At 35.3% G+C, this 17,782-nt stretch overlaps 1 protein-coding gene across 1 annotated transcript in view; it reads right to left on the reverse strand.

Annotated features, from left to right (window-relative positions):
* CPED1 (cadherin like and PC-esterase domain containing 1) overlaps positions 1-17,782 on the reverse strand; it is a 273,570-nt gene that overhangs the window by 233,201 nt on the left and 22,587 nt on the right. The window contains 1 exon segment of the mRNA XM_079152537.1: positions 15,568-15,751. Within this exon segment, the coding sequence (XP_079008663.1) occupies positions 15,568-15,751 (184 nt within the window).

The raw sequence follows: 17,782 nt of genomic DNA on the forward strand, positions 1-17,782 counted from the left end.
TGCATGTGTATTTTTTGAAGAACTGCTTATTCATATTCTTAGTATAAAAACTCACAAATAGAAATTAATTTTTAAAAATGTCATTTACCATAAATCAAATATTTCAATTAATACAAAAGTACACATTGTGCATTAGAAATACAAATTATGTTATTTTTAATCATGTCTGATTTTTTTAAATGGGGTAACATCTAATACTTTAGACTCAAGGAGAACGACAACTGTGCATAGAAATAAAATGGGAAATGAACTTCTTGTAGAGAAATTTGTCAGGGAAGACCATATTTTAAATATTTTCATCCACTGACCCAATAATTCTGTATTACCACTCAAATCTCCAAAATGTAAGGCAAATTAATGTTGCAGCCAAGTTTTATTTTATAGCAACAAGCAGAAAAATTCTTAATATCTATTAAGAAATTAGTTTAAAATTATGGTGTATGCATATAATAAAATACTAAAAAGAATGAAATATATATTTTCTATGTATTTTCAGGGAACTAGTATGATATTATGATTTTTTTTTTATTTGATATTATGATTTAAAGTTCAAGTTTGGAGATAGTCCTGGGATTCAACTTCAACTTCACCTTTTATGAGTTGCACTGCTTTGGAGATGTGGCTCTCTCTACTTTCTTTCTCATCTGTGAATTAGAAATGCTTATCTAATGTCCTAGTTGTGTGAGATAAAGGAGTTAACACATATCAAGTATGTGGCATGATATATTTAATTGACTTAATCCAGACTAGCTTGAAACTATTGATTTGAAAACATTTAAAATTTTTAAGAACTATATATGGTAAGACTTTTATATAGTGTTTGTGAAGAGGCAAAGAAACAGGATGCAAATGGGTGTGTATAATATCTGTGTGTGTGTGTGTGTGTGTGTGTGTGTGTGTGTGTGTGTGTGAAAGAGAGAGAGAGAGAGAGAAGCTCAGAGAGATACCTGGAAATGTGCACAACATTATTAACCAAGTTATCTCTAGTGGAATTCAAAGTAATTTTTACTTATATCTTTCTTTGTATTTGCAATATTTGATTGACTATTCTACCATAAACATGTAACATCTTTGTAAACAGAAAAGTCATTTTCTAAAAAATGCAGTTGCAATAGTTATCCAGGCAAATATAAACAATGTGCTTTGCAGAAAAACAGACATTGTCTTTTCACACACCATGTTATCGTTCAAAACATTTCAAAATTCCGACAGGATGTTATTCAATAATGAAAATGTATAGGAAATTAACCTGGACCTTGACCATTTTCAAATGCAAAATGTATCTGATGTAAGACAGAGTGCCTTAAAAATACTCATGTGACAAAGTATATATAGGATGTCTTTCCATAAGACAAGAACAGAACTTGGTCTCCTCATGTTATTGTCATGATGTGTACAATTATGAATTTGAGATTTCAGGCACCAGACAAAATAAGATCTTGTTGATAAACCCTAATAAGCTATTTCTCCAGGAGGTGGACAATTAATAAATAAGAAACTTTGAGCAAATGAATGGAATAACAAACACTCATTATTCCTGATAGTTTGGCTATCTAGATGAGCCTTCAAAGATTACTGTGGAATGTGTGCTGGCCATTCCGGCATTCTCAGTATTCCAACTATGATCCAAGCATCAGTTTCCCAGAAGAACCTTCATCTGTTACATGCTACAACTTTGATTTTGAATTTTTCTTGTTTTTGTGGTGCTGAGGATTAAACTCAGGGCCTTGTGTATGCAAGGCAGGCACTCTACCAACTGAGCTATATCCCCAGCCCTGATTTTGAATTTTTATGTCACACTTCCATATAGCAACAGGTAAAGTTCTTATTCCTAAAATAGCCTTGCTGATTAAAATGAGAATTTTGATATTGCTGAGGTTTGGTGAGAAGGGAACTTTCTTGTGCAGCTGATGGAAAATACTATTTGACTGTTTCAGGGAGAATGCTGACAACATCAATGAAGATAGAATCTGTCAATGAAAGTGAAATTGAAAATGATTCTCACACTTTTCCAGGAATTTTCATTTTAGAAATTAATGCAAAAGAAATAATTAAGAATCTGGACACAGATTTATAGACAAAGAATGTTACCATTGCATTATTTATAGCAGCAAAAAATTGGAAATATAATAAATATCTAATGATGTTGGAAAGATTAAGTAAACATTAAAATAGTAATATAATCTTGTGTAATCATTGAAATAATGTTTGTGAAGTTTTGTGCATGTTTGTATAATATTAAACTAGAAGCTGTATAAAGTATATAAAAATATTGCAAAGAAAGATGTTCAAAATTAAGTATCTTTGTTTCAGGTGATGGTAAATAATATAGGGGCTATAGGGAATTCCCCCTATTCATTATTATACTTTTTGTACTTCCTAAATGGGAGTAGACATCAGATTATCTTATTTAAAATTTCCATCTTATAAAAATTAAAGGAATTCAGAGAAATTAAGTAACTTAATCATGATTTGTCATGGTTTCCCTGGGTTGCCTGGCCCATCTTGCTTTTCTTCCAGAGGCTTATAATTGTCACTTGGGATAAATCAGATGTCCATATATTTGCCTTAATCTTACAACCCTCCAGCAAGCTCAATGTATCCAAAGATAGTTGTTGCTTATGCTTTCAATTTCAAATGAGATCCTTGATCTTGACTACAAAGAACTAAGCTAACACATGCCAAGCTTTTGCAAGTTAACTCAAAATTGAAGGGGTTAGCATCTATGTAAATTAGTAATAAGGTCTTTTATGGATGTGGAAGAATGATTCAAGGTCCTGGGAAAGCAAATGGGGGATTATTTGGCCATTAAATAGTCAGAACTTCATTGCATCTCTGGAAGAAACCCTGAAAACCAAGAAAACAAAGTACCTAGTACAGCGATTCTCGACATACAATTCTAGGATTAGAACATTAGCATCACATGAAAACTTGATAGAAATCCAAATTCTTAACCTGCCTCCCCATTCTTTCTAAATCAGATCTACTGTGAGTAGAGCCCAGAATTCTGTGACTTAACAAGCTTTCCAGAAAGTTCCAACGTGTGCCAAGTCTGAGAATCATGATCCCAGCAATGAGAGAGCTTTGCCAAAACTATGTTCTTTAGCAAACATTCAGACAAGGATTCCCCGTACCTTTGGATAACTACAACATCTAGAGCTAACCATTAGAGATGCAGGCCCTCCCAACCAGAGAATTTTCTGTTCTCCATACCCTTTAATCACTTATTTGGTTACTCTGATAAGGAGGTGGAATGCTAAACAAGATTTTTTAAATTCCAAGAGTGCTCTGCTCTAAATGGAACATTTTGTTGCATACATGATGAGATTCACATATGCCTTTCACATTTTTTCTAAGAGAAAGAGCTGAAAGAAGTTATTATTACTAGAGAAAGGTTATTATTAACTTGTTGGTAGAATTCTTCTTTCTTTGACAACAGAGACATTTGACCAAATCTGAAGCAATCTCAGACATGTCCTGAGCACGTTTCAATTTATTCTACTTTATACTTATTTCCTGTCACTATCAATACTTTTTCCCAAAACTTCAAAGAACATGATACTTAAATATATGAAGGAAATATTCAGCTATTTTATTAGTGTATTGTAGGTGTATTTATTTCAATTTTTATGCATTTAATTGTATATATACTGGATATATGCAAGGTGCGATCTTACGCAGAATAGCATATATGGAGATGAATAATAAAACAGTCACTGCTTTACCCTTTATAATATAGAAGGAAAGATAAGCAGAGAACAGAAAAATTATTAAAAATACAACAAAGCATATTCTAGGCAACAGTGTCATGAATGATGTGTGATAAGGCTATATTATTTATTATTTTTGATTTGAGGAGAACTTGTAGGGGAATTCACATATTCCTTTGGACTTTAAGAAATGAGAGAAAGGAGTTCCAATGGGTGACATGTTTTGGGTGTCCTCAAAGGTACATGTGTTGGAAGCTTAGTCCCCACTATGGTGGAGAGAGTTAGTATGAAACATCTAGGAGGTAGAACTTAGTAGGAAGTTCTTAGGTCAATTGGGTGGAGTAGTGAAGACCATTCTCCTGCATGTGAAAACCTGACTTTCACAGGACAGAGCCTAGGAAAAAAAACCTGAATAGCAATGCAAATTAGAAAGCTTTGAAATGTAATCAGGCAAACTGCTAAGTGCTATAGCTCTCTATCCCAATCACACATTAATATCACCTGGGAATTTTTTCATAAATATAATGATGCTTATACTATAGCAATAAATGCATAACTATGTTTACAGTAGCATAATTCACAATAGCCAAACTATGGAACCAACCTAGGTGTCCATCAAGTGATGAGTAAATAAAGAAAATATGGTGTATGTATATACAACTGAGTTTTATTCAGCCACAAAGAATAATGAAATTATTTCATTTGCAGGAAATTGGATGGAACTTGAATCCACTATATTAAGCAAAATAAGTCAAACTCAGAAAGTTTGACTCATATGTGGAAACTAGAAAGGAAAAAGGAAAAGAAAGGTGAGAAGGAAGGGGGGAATCTCATGAAAACTGAAGGGAGATCAGTAGAGTTGAGGAAAGGGAACAGGAAGAGGGAGGAGAGGAGAGAAAGGGGTATAAGGGAATGATATTGGTCAAATTATACTGTTACATTGTGTGCATATACAAATATGCAACAAATCTCACAATTTTGTACAACTATAATGCACCAATGAAAATATGGGAAAAAGAACTATGAAAAAATAACCTAATGATTATCAGACCCACCCACTTCTCTCCATATTCTGATTTAATTTCCTGGAGTGGGGCTTGGGCATTGGCTTTAAAATTTTGTAGAGTTCTTTAAGTAATTCAAATGTGTGGACAGCTCTAAGAGTAGAGGCTAGAACAGGGCTGTGAGCTTGTCTGATGCAATGGTACAAAAGGTATCGACTGTCAGGCAAAGAAATATGTACTCTGGTTGGAAGTAATAGGGGAGTATTTGTTAGCTTCTGTGGTAGCACAAGAGAGCCCAAAGCAACTGCTAGGAAGGTGGTGCCCAGGCAGAGCACAGGCACAGCTTACAGGGTTTGGTGACAGATACGTATTGCAACTAAAAAGGCTAGAGAGGATCTGACAATAAGATTTAGAGATTGAGGGAATACAGAACTATTGGCAAGAACATGTCAGGCAAGAGCAACAGATATGGCTGGGGCAGGATGATCAGTTCTGTTTCACACATGTTTTGGTAACGGGACACACCAATCAAAGCATCTACCAGCTATCTGGAAAAGTTTGACTCTCAAATTCTGCCAGTAGGAGACAGACTGGGACTCCATGTTATTTAGGAATTTTATCCTCTAATGAGGATATAGAATTTGGAGAATACAAAAACTTACTGGTGGAGTTTTAAGATGGGAACAGGGGGAGAGTCTGAGGAAAAATGCCCTGGAGAAAAACACATATTTGGAGAAATAATAAAAAGAAGGAAGAACCAGAAAGATGAAAGAAGCAAGCTAAGGGAACATTAGGAAGAGAGGAAAGGGTTCATAAAAGCAGTCCCAGCCCCATTGCCCTTCCTCAGTGCAGTAGATGTTATTCCATCGCGGTGTGTGCATTTCACCAAATTTAGGAAAGGCTATTAAGGATAAGATTCTTGAAGTTCTGAAATGATCTCAGTGAATTCACATAAATGATTAATTTATAATTTTTTTAAAAAATTTATGTAACTTCTGAGAAAAATTGATATTCTAGTCACACTCAAATCTACTTTTGTACCAAAAATAATGCAACTACAAAAATAGTAACTGCATTTTGTAATAAAAAGGAGTTTGGGGGGCTGAGGAGATAGCTCAGTCGATAGAGTGCTTGCCTTGCAAGCACAAGGCCCTGGGTTCAATCCCCAGCACCCAAAAAAAAAAGGAGTTTGTTTGGTATATTTGGGAAGGACGATTTCAGGAGTGGTGGAGTAAGTGTCAGATTACAGAGAACTAGAGGCTGTTAAAAGAAAGCAAATTTAGCTAAAGAAGAAGATGAAGGTTCTGAGAGAATATCCCCGGGGAGATACTGGTTGATTTGGGGAAAGTAAAGTCTATAAACAGAGTGATTTGAAAAGTTTCAATAACTGCATCATATTGAGGTTAGAAAGTAAAAGAGGTAGGAATATTAAAAAGTAGCCTCAGAAACATGGTTAGATACTCTTTAATTCCTCCCAAATTGAAGAAAATATCAAAAATATTTCAAGCAGCTAAATCTGATACCGTACCAGCAGAGTGAACACACTGTGTCCCCAAACTCCCTTTCAGCATATCCACACTGTCACTTGAAAGGCCCCATATGAAGGAGTTTGTTTTTCTTTTCTGAAGTCTTTCCTCAATGTAAATATAATACGGATATTATTTGTTTTTGCAAATTACATCTGCCATTCAAAGCCCAGTTTAGTCTGTGGCAAAACCAAACAGAACTAATTTTTTTAAAGAATCTTTTTCATTCTAAAGATATAAGAAAATTTTTAAAAGACTTAAAATAAATTATTAAAATTTCAATGCTGCATCTTTTAAAAAAACACAATTAGAAGAAAGTACATTTAATGAAAACAGGTCTGAAAAAGTATCTCCAAAGTAATATTAAACATTTCCCATTTTTGGAAAATTCAAATACCCAATCTGGTTTCTATGAAACTTAAAAAGATCAAACAATTACCAAGAAGCTCAGCTTGAAGGAGAAACGCTACGGATTTCAGTAAACATCTGGTTGCCATTTTCAATTTCAAGAACTAACCCACTTGAGGAAGTAGTTTAGTTTGGGGGGTAGTGGAAAACAAGACACTGGGTTTTTGTTCTCTCTGCCCATTGGAGGGTAAAGGAAACACCAAATGGGAGGTCACTCCAAGCTCAACTTTTATAAATACAAAAGTTTTTTTCTAAAATTAAAGTAAATTTAACTCAAGTCCTTATAGTATCAACATCTCGACTAGAGTTAAGGTTAAATAAACATTCCTTGAGCTCCAGTGTGCCAGTTAAAGAACAAATTCTATTTGGTTGTAAATAGATCAGTAATTCCATAACACCAGAGAGAATAACAATAAACCTGCATACACAATTGCAGAGTGTCCTAATGCAATAAAATAGAATAGTATGTCTTTATAAGTTTCTTTGATTCAATTTCTTTTTTGTCCTCCGTTTGATTAACTAAAGTACAGAAGCACTTCAGATACTACCCAAAGCCCATTACTTGTGTAATAAAAACAGTGTGTCAGATGTGTTCTAGGCAAAACACTGACAAGGCAAAACACACAGCGCCTTTTAAATGTGACCTTTACTCTTACGTCTTCCTGTTAAATAGTTATATAGCAAATTAAAGTCAGGAAAGCAGCAGGGTGCTGGTCAGCTAGGGGAGTAAGAGGAATGAGAAGTTCATTAGACTCTCAAGTTTTAAATTATCAGTAGAAGCATCTGCAACAAATGTGCACAAATAGCCAGAGGCGACCATCTCCAAATATGGTCCAGACTGATAGTTCTCCACTCCTTCCTTTCTCCACATTTTCCTCTTCTACCCACAAAAATGCCAGACTAAACAAAAGCAACGACTAAAGAAAAGGAATCCTATGACCAACAGAGATTTAAATTTTTGTCTTGCCTTCTTTCATTCTCTGTGCACAAGTATTAGACCACATCGTAAAACTTCGGAGTGGAGGAATAATTTGGTGGTCATTTCTCTTGTTCTCCTATGTGATGTGGAAGAAGACTTCAGTGCTCATTTCACTTGTTCTCCTACATAATGTGACAACCTCCTCATGTGCATCATGGACTTGCTTCTGTACCCACTGATTGATCTTCTAAGCTGTGAAGATGTGCACTGTGGGACAACTCTGGCTGATGAAACTGATTTAATGATGTTCATCCTTAAATTGATTCTAGTTATGCCTTCTAGAGTTGCTACAACAAATCTTGCATCAAAGCATCTCATTAAATAATGAGAATACAAAAATATGGGTTCAACTTCTCACAGAGCCTCCCAGAAACATTCTTTTCCACTGGAATAACCCATTTTCTCATTCCTACTGCAGTCCTGGTTTCTGGTGCAACCATAGAAATATGCCTTCCGCAAGGATCCATAAATAATTCTGACTCAGTGATAAAATACACTTTCTGTCAGAGTCTTTTGAACTATATTTTACATATATTCTATCCTGGGAACAGGTTGAAAACTTTTGGAAAATATCTACTCTGTTTTAGGTTGCTGTACCATTCTATGAGTTAAAATCCTAAACAGTATCTGGATGGTAGGAAAGCAAGTGATTTGATGGTGCCACTATCTTTTTCTTTAGAAAAGTACATGTCATAACAATGCTGGGTCACAAGATATATATTTTCCAAAGCAAGGTATTAGAAGACCATAAAGTGGTGTTTTACATTATGCTAAGAAATGAACCAGAGAGAAAAATGTACAGGACAAAGAGGAACCTAAATGACAGGATGAAGTTTTTGACTCTTTCCCCTTATTGCTTTCTGTGTTCACAAATAGCAAAAGCTAAATGCTTCCTTTATGTGTTATTTACTGGGGAGCATCTTTAGGTAACACTACATGTTATATTGTTTTATGAACTACTAAAGCCTTTAGTAAATCAATCGCCACCTCTGCCCTGGCCTCTGCTTGAGTTTCTGCTGTATACTTTCCTATGCAAAGTTCACAACACCTGCAACTGAATACACGTGCAACTAAACTCATGTCCCTTCCTCCAAAAGCAACAGGCTAAGTAACACCAGCAAACATCAGTTGAAAGCAAGGAAAGAGTAGAATTCTGAAAAATGGACACAGCACATAAAAATCCCTGCAGTCCAGAATCAGTTGCTACATAAAGTTGATGTGTGTGTACTACTCTACTTATGTTTGCATTATTTTTGTTATAAGAGCAGATTTGTGCATGAAAAGAATATCAGTGCTCCTCTAAGTTTACATAAAAATACAAGGTTTATTTACTCAGTTTCAGTGTGGATTTCCTGAGGTATTCACGGTTTAAAGGGCCTAAATATTAGTGCACTACTTTATTTTCATTTATTCCTGCATTCAGTAAATATTTATTGCATGCCCCTATTTAGAGGTCATGTTTTTAAGTGATGAGCAGAAAAGCATGAACAATGACTTTAGGGTGCTTATAGATTGTTTTTGATCTGCGATTTTCTAAGACAAAGACCCAGGAGGGTGTGTGTCAGAATTTCAGGAGAGTTTGCAACCCATATCTTTTAAAGAGAATTTGCAAGTTGAGGGAGTCTAACTTGAAAAGCACCTTTGGAGTCCTTTAACCCACAGCATAATCCTTATGCTACCTCACATTTTAAAAGGACCTCCCTACAGAGGACTGTGACATTCTCCTTTCTGTAAGTTCATGACAGCAATAATAATATTATTTCCCACTTTGGGGGTGTTTACTAAGTGCTATTCTCAAAGCAATCAATTTGCACATGAGAAAATTGAGTTTTGAAAAGTGAAGAAACATGCCCAAGGTTACATAGCTATTAAAGCACTAAAAACCAACACTAAGGACTCCAACTCAGGTTCTCTTACTCCAAAGCTTATAATTTTTAATTACCACAGTCCACCACTTCCCCCAAGCAAATACATAAAGAAAATTTAAATCTCAATTTCCTTATAGATTCTTTTTTAATATAAATAAACTAAATAAAAAATTGAAATATGTTTTTTATTAGAAAGGTTCAGATTGACCTGCAGGAGATGTTTCTTTTCATACAAACATGAGAAATAGCTTTTGGCAAGTAGCCACTTTAAATAAACCTTCAAAATTAAACTAAATTTTAAGCTATCCACAGATATGTTGGACATCTTTAATGTGTATGTGTGTGTGTTACTAGAGACTGAGTCCAGGGTGCTTTACTACTAAGCACATCCCCAGACCCTTTCTAGTTTTTATTTTGAAACAGGGTCTGACCAACTTACCCAAGCTAGCCTTGGACTTGTGATCCCTCTGCCTCAACCTTCCCAGTAGCTGGGCTCCTTTCCCAAATCTCCGATGGCCCAATACTTGTCACCAGCTCATTTACTATCTCAGTACTCATCAAAAAATAATTTTTATCTATTTTATTTTATGCTTAAGCTAACCCAAACTGTTTTCATTGCTTGCAATCAAAGAGCCTTAGCCTATACAAACATGCAAGGGCATATTCCTAAAACTGGACCCTGGAATTCACTATGTTCTGCAGTTTCTTCTTCGCACTGTACCATGTGCCATGGACATACCTTTACACCAGGACCTGAGACATTTACCCTATTCCTTTTAGTGACAGCATAGCATTTTACACTTGGCTATACTATATTTAGCCACCCTCATTTTTTAAAAAAGTATATATAAATAAAAATACAGGAGGACAGAAATACATTAAGCAGGAGGGAAATAGCTTTTTATTTTTTAATGTATTTTCACATTAAGTAGGGATCTGTATCTCTCGCTCTATTAACTCTATTATCTTTTAATAGTGTTAAAAGAGCACATTTGGGTAAATTACAGGGTCCTAATTGGGAGGGAAAAGGTTGTGAAGCAGCATTACTTAAAATATCCTTCTCCAGGACATAATATATCAAGTTAAATATCAATATAAACACAATAAATAGCATTTATCATAGTATTAACATCAGTCTTTCATGGAAATGCCTTCAGGGAATCATGCTGTAATGGTATACTCCCAGCTCCCACTGAGATTGCTTTAGGAACCAAGATACAATATCCACTTCATTTGAAATCCAATGTAGTCCTGGCCCTTAATCCATTGTAATTTCTTAATATTATCTACTTATTATCCTTCTTGGGAAAAAAATATACTACTAGGGTATGTGAGAAGTTGGAAGGAGGAATAGAATATTCCCTTCTTCATGTAAAACATCTCTTCTATTGTTGATCTATGTATTTGGAGGCTCACAGCCAAAGCTATGCCTAAATTATGGTAGCAAAGAGGAATGTGCAGTTTGGATCCTAGTTTTATATTTCTATTTTAGTCATTTTGTTATTATATGCATCAAATTCATTTTGAATGAAGTGGTATGAGTTTAAAAAAAACTAAACATCTCAAACATAGAGTCTAACCATCAACTTGGTGTGGGATAAAGTTACACACAATTAATCTAGGTACAAGGGTCAGAAAACTTTTTTTGCAAAGGGTCCAATAATACGAATTTTAGGCTTCCAGGGCTGTACAGTCTCTGTTGCAAACGATCAACTCTATTGTTGTAGAACAAAAACAGCCAAATATAAAATGAAAACAAATGAGTATGTCTGTGTCCCAGTAAAACTTTATTTGCAAAAAAAAGGCAGTGGGCCAAATTTGGCCAGTGGACTGTATTTTCCAGTTCCTGGAAAGAAAATCAATAAGGCATTTCTTTTTTTTTTTCTTTTTTTTTTTTATTTCTTCAAAAAGCATTCTATGCAAAAACCCCAAGTTTTAAAAACAAGAGCAGTTTGAAACCATAAATGCGACTCCAATTCTATGACTTTGCTAGCAGGTTCCTACTTTGTTTTTCACTTGGATCATAATACACATAATTTGAAAGTGCAATTATATAAAAATAAAATTTTGAACCAGTGACAAAACCAACTCTGAGTTAGAGTCCCATAGACCATATATTACTTGGATTTGACTATAGAGAGTAGCTTCAAAACTTTTGGAAAACATCTACACTCTTTTGGGTTACTACCCACTGAAGGACTTGCTAACTAACACCTACCTACATAGGAAAGAGAATAATTGGATGGTGTTTGTATCTTTTGTTTTAGAAAATTATATGTTCTCAAGAACATGGGACATAATCTACATTTTTTCCAAAGAAAGGAATTGGAAGAACATAAAAGTATATTTTCATTCTGTAACATTTTGTATGCCTAACTCTAAACAGTTGTCCTCATAGGGTTCTCAAAATCAGTATAAATGTGAAGCACTGATTGTAAATATCTACACTACACAGTAGAATCATAAGTAATGCAATGGCCTAATAGCAAACAGATTTTTACATCATCTTATTTTTAAATTTAATTCTAAGAGTTGTTATTTCCTGAATCAATAATATTTCCCTTGGAACATTGCTCTCCAAACTGGGCTACACATAAGAAGTACCTGTATCTGCCTTTAACATATGGGCCCTGTTCCCATAATTTCAAGATAAAACGTTGACTTGCCTTTGCTTTGTCTCTCCCTGAACTTTGATGGGGTTGGACAGAGCAGATAAATCTGCACTACATACTTCTCTGAAATAAATATCACTACCATCATTAATAGAGAGCTAGGGCTCAGAGAACTTAAATTTCTTAAGGTCACATATTCACAGCCCTGTAGCCTTTTTCAATAGAGCCATCAACCTCTGCTATGCCACTAGAATGAAATTAACCAGGGGGAGAAAACAAAGCCCATATTCTAATTTAGGATCTGAGATTGCCTACTTTTCTTTTCGAATGATGTTTACTAAAATAAGTAGGAAAATCATAAAATATAAAGTCCAAATGTTACTCTACCAGTACAGATTATATTTAATAGCAAAGTGTTGCCTGGGTAGCTTATCATCCTTTTGCTTTTTCCAATTTTTATTCTTTCCACTCTCACAAGGTTAAAAAAAGAAATTGGTTCCAAGCTACAAAAAGGACCACCTGTGGGTCAGAGTATGGCACAGAAAGAGTTGAGGAGAAGGGATCTGGATCAAGTCAGGAAAGGAAAGAAAAGCAGGTTGGATCGGACAGGCCCAGAAAGGAAAGTACACTTTATAATTATTTTCCTATGAATATGAAGGTATTTTATCAAGGTGTCAAACCCGTACTTGGGTTCTCAGTAGCATTTGGGGCAGTGTCTACTTTGCTTTAAATGTAATATTTTCATATTGCAGGTTAGCAAACAGCAGAAACTGCAGTGCAAAATGAAAGGTAGATACACTAGAGTTCCAGGTCATTCTGAGTCATTTCCACTAACCCAGGCTGCTCACCCTGGGGTGGTCAAGTTTACATGTGCCAACATAGCCTCACGCACTCTGTTGATATGCACACAATAAAATAAGGAGGAGGTAAAACTGTGACACTAAAACAAAGCAAGTTGTAATAAAAATCACATTTCTAGAAAATATTTTTGTAATGACTGCCTCAATTCAAAAATAATTTATAGATGAAATTGATGGCCATGGAAAATAAGCAGCAGTTTTTAAAACTGTTATTTTTTTTCCTATGGGATAGTGATCAAGTAAGTTACATTAGAATCTCAAAACTGTTTTGTTTCAGGTATTTGAAGCACACTGCTCTAAAGTGAAAACTACAAAATTAAATAAAATAAACAAAAATCAATTTTCCATACTCATGAAATTGTGAAATTGCTACCCTTTCTTGAGGCCTATCCAGAAATAATAGCTTGTGATAAAGAGTAAAAGAATGCCAAGAAAAGAGTTATGAAGGAGATGTTTTTAGAGCTGTGGGAATGTAGAAAAAGGAAGCCAAAGCAGCATTTGCACTGGCAAAGGCTGGGGACACCATATAGGAATCTTCTGCCATTGGGCCTAGCAGCTCCTTTGGCTGCCAGATTTTATTGCCTTCAGGCTGTTTTTGCACTTCCTTGATATTTGGAAGCTGCAAAATAATCTTATTTTTTTTTTTTTTCTTTGTCAAACTGACCCAAAGACATCAAGGGAGAGAGGAAATGTAATCCATCTGTTTTGCAGCTGGACAGAACTGAAAATTGAAATTGAATGGAAGTTGCAATGCACAGATAATCCATGTTTTGTGCACAGTAAGTCAGTGGAAGCACCAAGGCAGTAGGGAAGTACATGAATTTTGGAGCACAGTCTCATATCATCAGAGCCACTTTACATGACTTCAGGAGCAGCTCACAGGGCAGTGTGCAGAGGCAACCCAATCGCCCCATTCAGTGACAGGATGTGATGTTTTGTGCAACAAAAGAGAGAGACTAAGTATTATACATCTTTCCCTTATACCAAGGGCTATCCTGATGAATAGGTTTTGGACCATATCACTTATGAATGTTCCAGAACCTTAGACTGGTCCCTCATAATAGAGCCAACTCCAGCAAAATTATGAAATTTGGAAACTTTGCTTTCAGCTCTTGTTACTATTCCAGAGCTTTCATATTCCTTTTTTTATTTGTTTCAGAAACACCTTCCTGACTTTCTTTCAATTTTCTTTCCAGGAAAGGGGCACCTAATTGAAAAATAAGCATTATAATGTAGCAAGGTGGTTATAAAAAGTATTTAAGCACAGAGATCTAACCATTGTCTTCCAAAGGAAATCACTATTGACCTCAGCAGTTAATTCAAATTGCTTCTCCTATCTCCCTTTTAATAAATAGGAAAATAGATGTATACTTAACTCTTCATATCCACATTCACAGATTCAACCAACCACAAATTGAAAATATTTTTTAATTCATCTATACTGAACACGTGCAGAACTTTTTCCTTGTCATGATTCCCTAAGTGACATAACAACTATGTACATCATGATTACATTTATTAGGTATTATAAGTCATCTAGGGCTGATTTAAAATATATGGGAGGATGTTTTTAGGTCATATGTAAAGACTACTTTTACATATGACACTTTTCATAAAGGGTTTGAGCACTTTTTTTTTTTTTTTTTTTTTGGTATTTATGGGGGTCCAGGAACCAGTACCCTGGGATACTGAAGGAGGACTGTACTGAGCAATTGTGTTGATTGTGTATTCTAGATCACTGTAGCTGTCACAATGGCAGGGTAGTGCAGGATAATGGACCAAAAATAGAGACAAGGGTAATAGTGGGTAAGAGGAAGAGAACAGAAAGTGAGAGTTGGGACATGGGTTTGCCCACCCGTCCTCCCCCGGCAGCTGGTGTAAGACACATGGTGGGTCAGTTGCCTGGGCAAATTAATATTTCCCAGTCATTAGCTACTCAAGGTCTACAGTGCATTTTTAAATAAGGTCCTGGATGGCAAGTTAGGATGGAATCTGCTATATGCTTGTTATTGGAAATGTTAGCTGTTATCATTTCTGCCCTTTTAACCCTCATCATCTACTTAATTTTCTTTTTAAATAACTTGTTTAAAAATTTGTCTCTTATTTTTATCTTCAAATGATAGAAATAAAATTACCTGACAAGTAATGGTGTATATAATAAATATTCTTACTTCTTTCTTATTTAGAGTTATCTGTGAATCATATTTAAGATGCCTTCTTGAAACAATTTCCAGCACATTCTACTTGCAGTCAAATGAAGTGGCAATTTTCTTAAAATATGGAGTAGTTTGGTGCTGGGAAGAACATGTATTCAGGCTCATAAACATAAACATTTTTAATGTAGCATTTAAACATGAACTATGCAACTCTGAAATGCTACAGAAATATAAACAAAATAATTTCAGAAATAAAGTTATCTAGCTACAGAAAAATTGAAAGGAACTAAAATCTAAACAAAAAAAGGAAGCTAACAAGAAGAAAGTTGATCATGGATAAAAATTTGTGTTTGTGAAATTTTTTGAGAAAAAGAGTAGCATACTCTAGAAATCGTTTATATTGTGTGTGAAGTGACATTGGTAATTACTTTTTATTATTCTCACCTTGTTCTAGCAGTCCCAGCCCAAGGCCGGCACCGCGTCTTTCTTCAGTGATTACAACTGTGTAGCCACGCTGTGTGAGTATGTGCTGGTATAGCTGAAGCTCCATTTTGCTGTAGGAAGGAGGCCTATAGAGTACGGCCCTTCTACCATGACTGCCAAAGTGTGTCTCCATTGATTCTTCAATCTAAGAAAAGAAAGAAGGCATAAAAATTCAAGATGAGAAATTAGCACATTTCGCTTCAAGTACGTCATTAATGCAAATTGAAAGTCATTTAGAAAGGTATTCTTTACATTTTTCTCTAGAAATAGAAGATTCTCTGAAAGGCTGACAAGGACAAAGGCAAGCTCATGTGCAAGAACTGAAGGTGAACTTGTTCTCACTGTTACAAAAAGATGAAAATTTTAGGTCATTAAAATCTAGAGTTCTCTGTGGGGGAAAACTGCTGCATAGAAATAAAGAGCTCAACTCTAGCTGGAAAATATATAGGGTTGCACTTGCTTTGTGCTTTTATAAAGGAGTCCCACTGGGTTATCTCTTCATAGTTGATTTAGGCAAACATGAAGAAGAAACAAAGGGAATGCATTTTATGTTGGAAGGACATGGTCAAGCAGAGCCCCAAGGGAAATCTGGGAGCTCTTTAGAGGTATTTGTTGCTGCTGTTACTCTCAATTAAGACATCACAAAGTTGGATGCATATCAGTGAGGTGGGACCGGGCATCAGGTACAAGGAAAAAAACCTACTGAAGTTTCATAATTCTCCTCTCTTCCATTATTGTTCTCCAATATAAACAGTCTTCTTTCTCACAATATACTTAAAAGTAACAAAATCAATTTTTAAATTGACAAATAGAGATTGAAATTAAAATTCGTAATAAGTTTTAATAAAAGATACTGTTCCCCATCCCGCCCCGGAACATGACACGTGCCATATTCTTAAGAAATGAAAATATTTAGTAAATGAACTGCAGTAGCATTATATCAAAATATTTGAAGATATGTATAGAAAGAAGAAACAACTTTAGATTGTAAATATTTTGAAGGCAGGAACCATATCTTATTTTTCATTGCCTACAAACTATTGCCATAAAAATCAACAGACCAAGCCTAGTGAGGTGCCAGAAGACACTAGCTGAAGCCAAACTGCTGGACTGAAATCACCTGTCTTCACCAGCACCATCTGTGTGGTCATGAACAGCATCTCTTCCTGAAAGAGCTCAGAAGATTGGAGAGTTAATTTTTATAGTGTTAGACTCAGGCCTGCCACATAGGAGTGCTGTATGTGGGCTTTTAAAATAATAATATATCATAAAGAGCAATGAGTCAGGAAAGCTTTCTGAGTTTGAGCTCTGCCTGACACATGCTAACAAAGGTACTTGATACTTGTGTGACGGATATGATGGAAAGAAACAGAACACTATCTAATCACACCTTCTGTGCTTGGTACTTTGAGAAAACGAGCTTGATTAGTTATTTTTCTTTTTTTAAGGGTATTATGTTTTATTAATGAGGAAATTATTTAAACACAAGGATTTACTTGCAAATTGGGACTTGATTCCCCAGCAAACGCTGTCATTGTAATGATAAACTTACAAGGAGTGTTTGCAACTGAACACAGGTTGAGCCTCTATACAGAGCAGTAAGAGGGAACTCAGTGGCCCTCAGGAGCCAAAGAAAACAAACATGCGTCTAGGTGAAAGGGGAAGACAGATGCCTCCAAATATATCAGTGTCACTCAAGAGAAATGCACAGGATCCAGAATTCCCTTCTCATATTATTTTCTTTCATAATAATAGGATGCCCCCAAGTGTAGCAGGGATTTCACATGAGGAGAGCATATTTTAAAACTCTTAAGTTATTGTAATTTTAATTTTGAAAGATATCACTTCTCCTTTTCCCCCAACCAGGACCAATTTAAGCAAGAGCAATGTAACTTTTGCAAGTAGATCTTATGTCACACTTGTGCTAAATAAAGTATGATTACTGGCCATATTTTGTATTAACCTTTATAATTTGGACTGAAATTTTAATCATGTCTCAGACTACAGAGAGTAAATAGGAAATGAGCTTGTCAGTAAAATTATGTTGTATTACCCTGTAATACAAACTGGCCCTGCCCTTGTAATATTTATAACACACTGTATCAGCAGAATGGCCCAATACCAAAGGGCAAGAACAGTTTTAGCCAGTCCAACGACAGGTGCACACACTGCGTAA

The sequence above is a fragment of the Sciurus vulgaris genome (genome assembly GCF_902686455.1).
Source record: "Sciurus vulgaris genome assembly, chromosome: 8".
NCBI classification, from domain to species: Eukaryota; Metazoa; Chordata; class Mammalia; order Rodentia; family Sciuridae; genus Sciurus; species Sciurus vulgaris.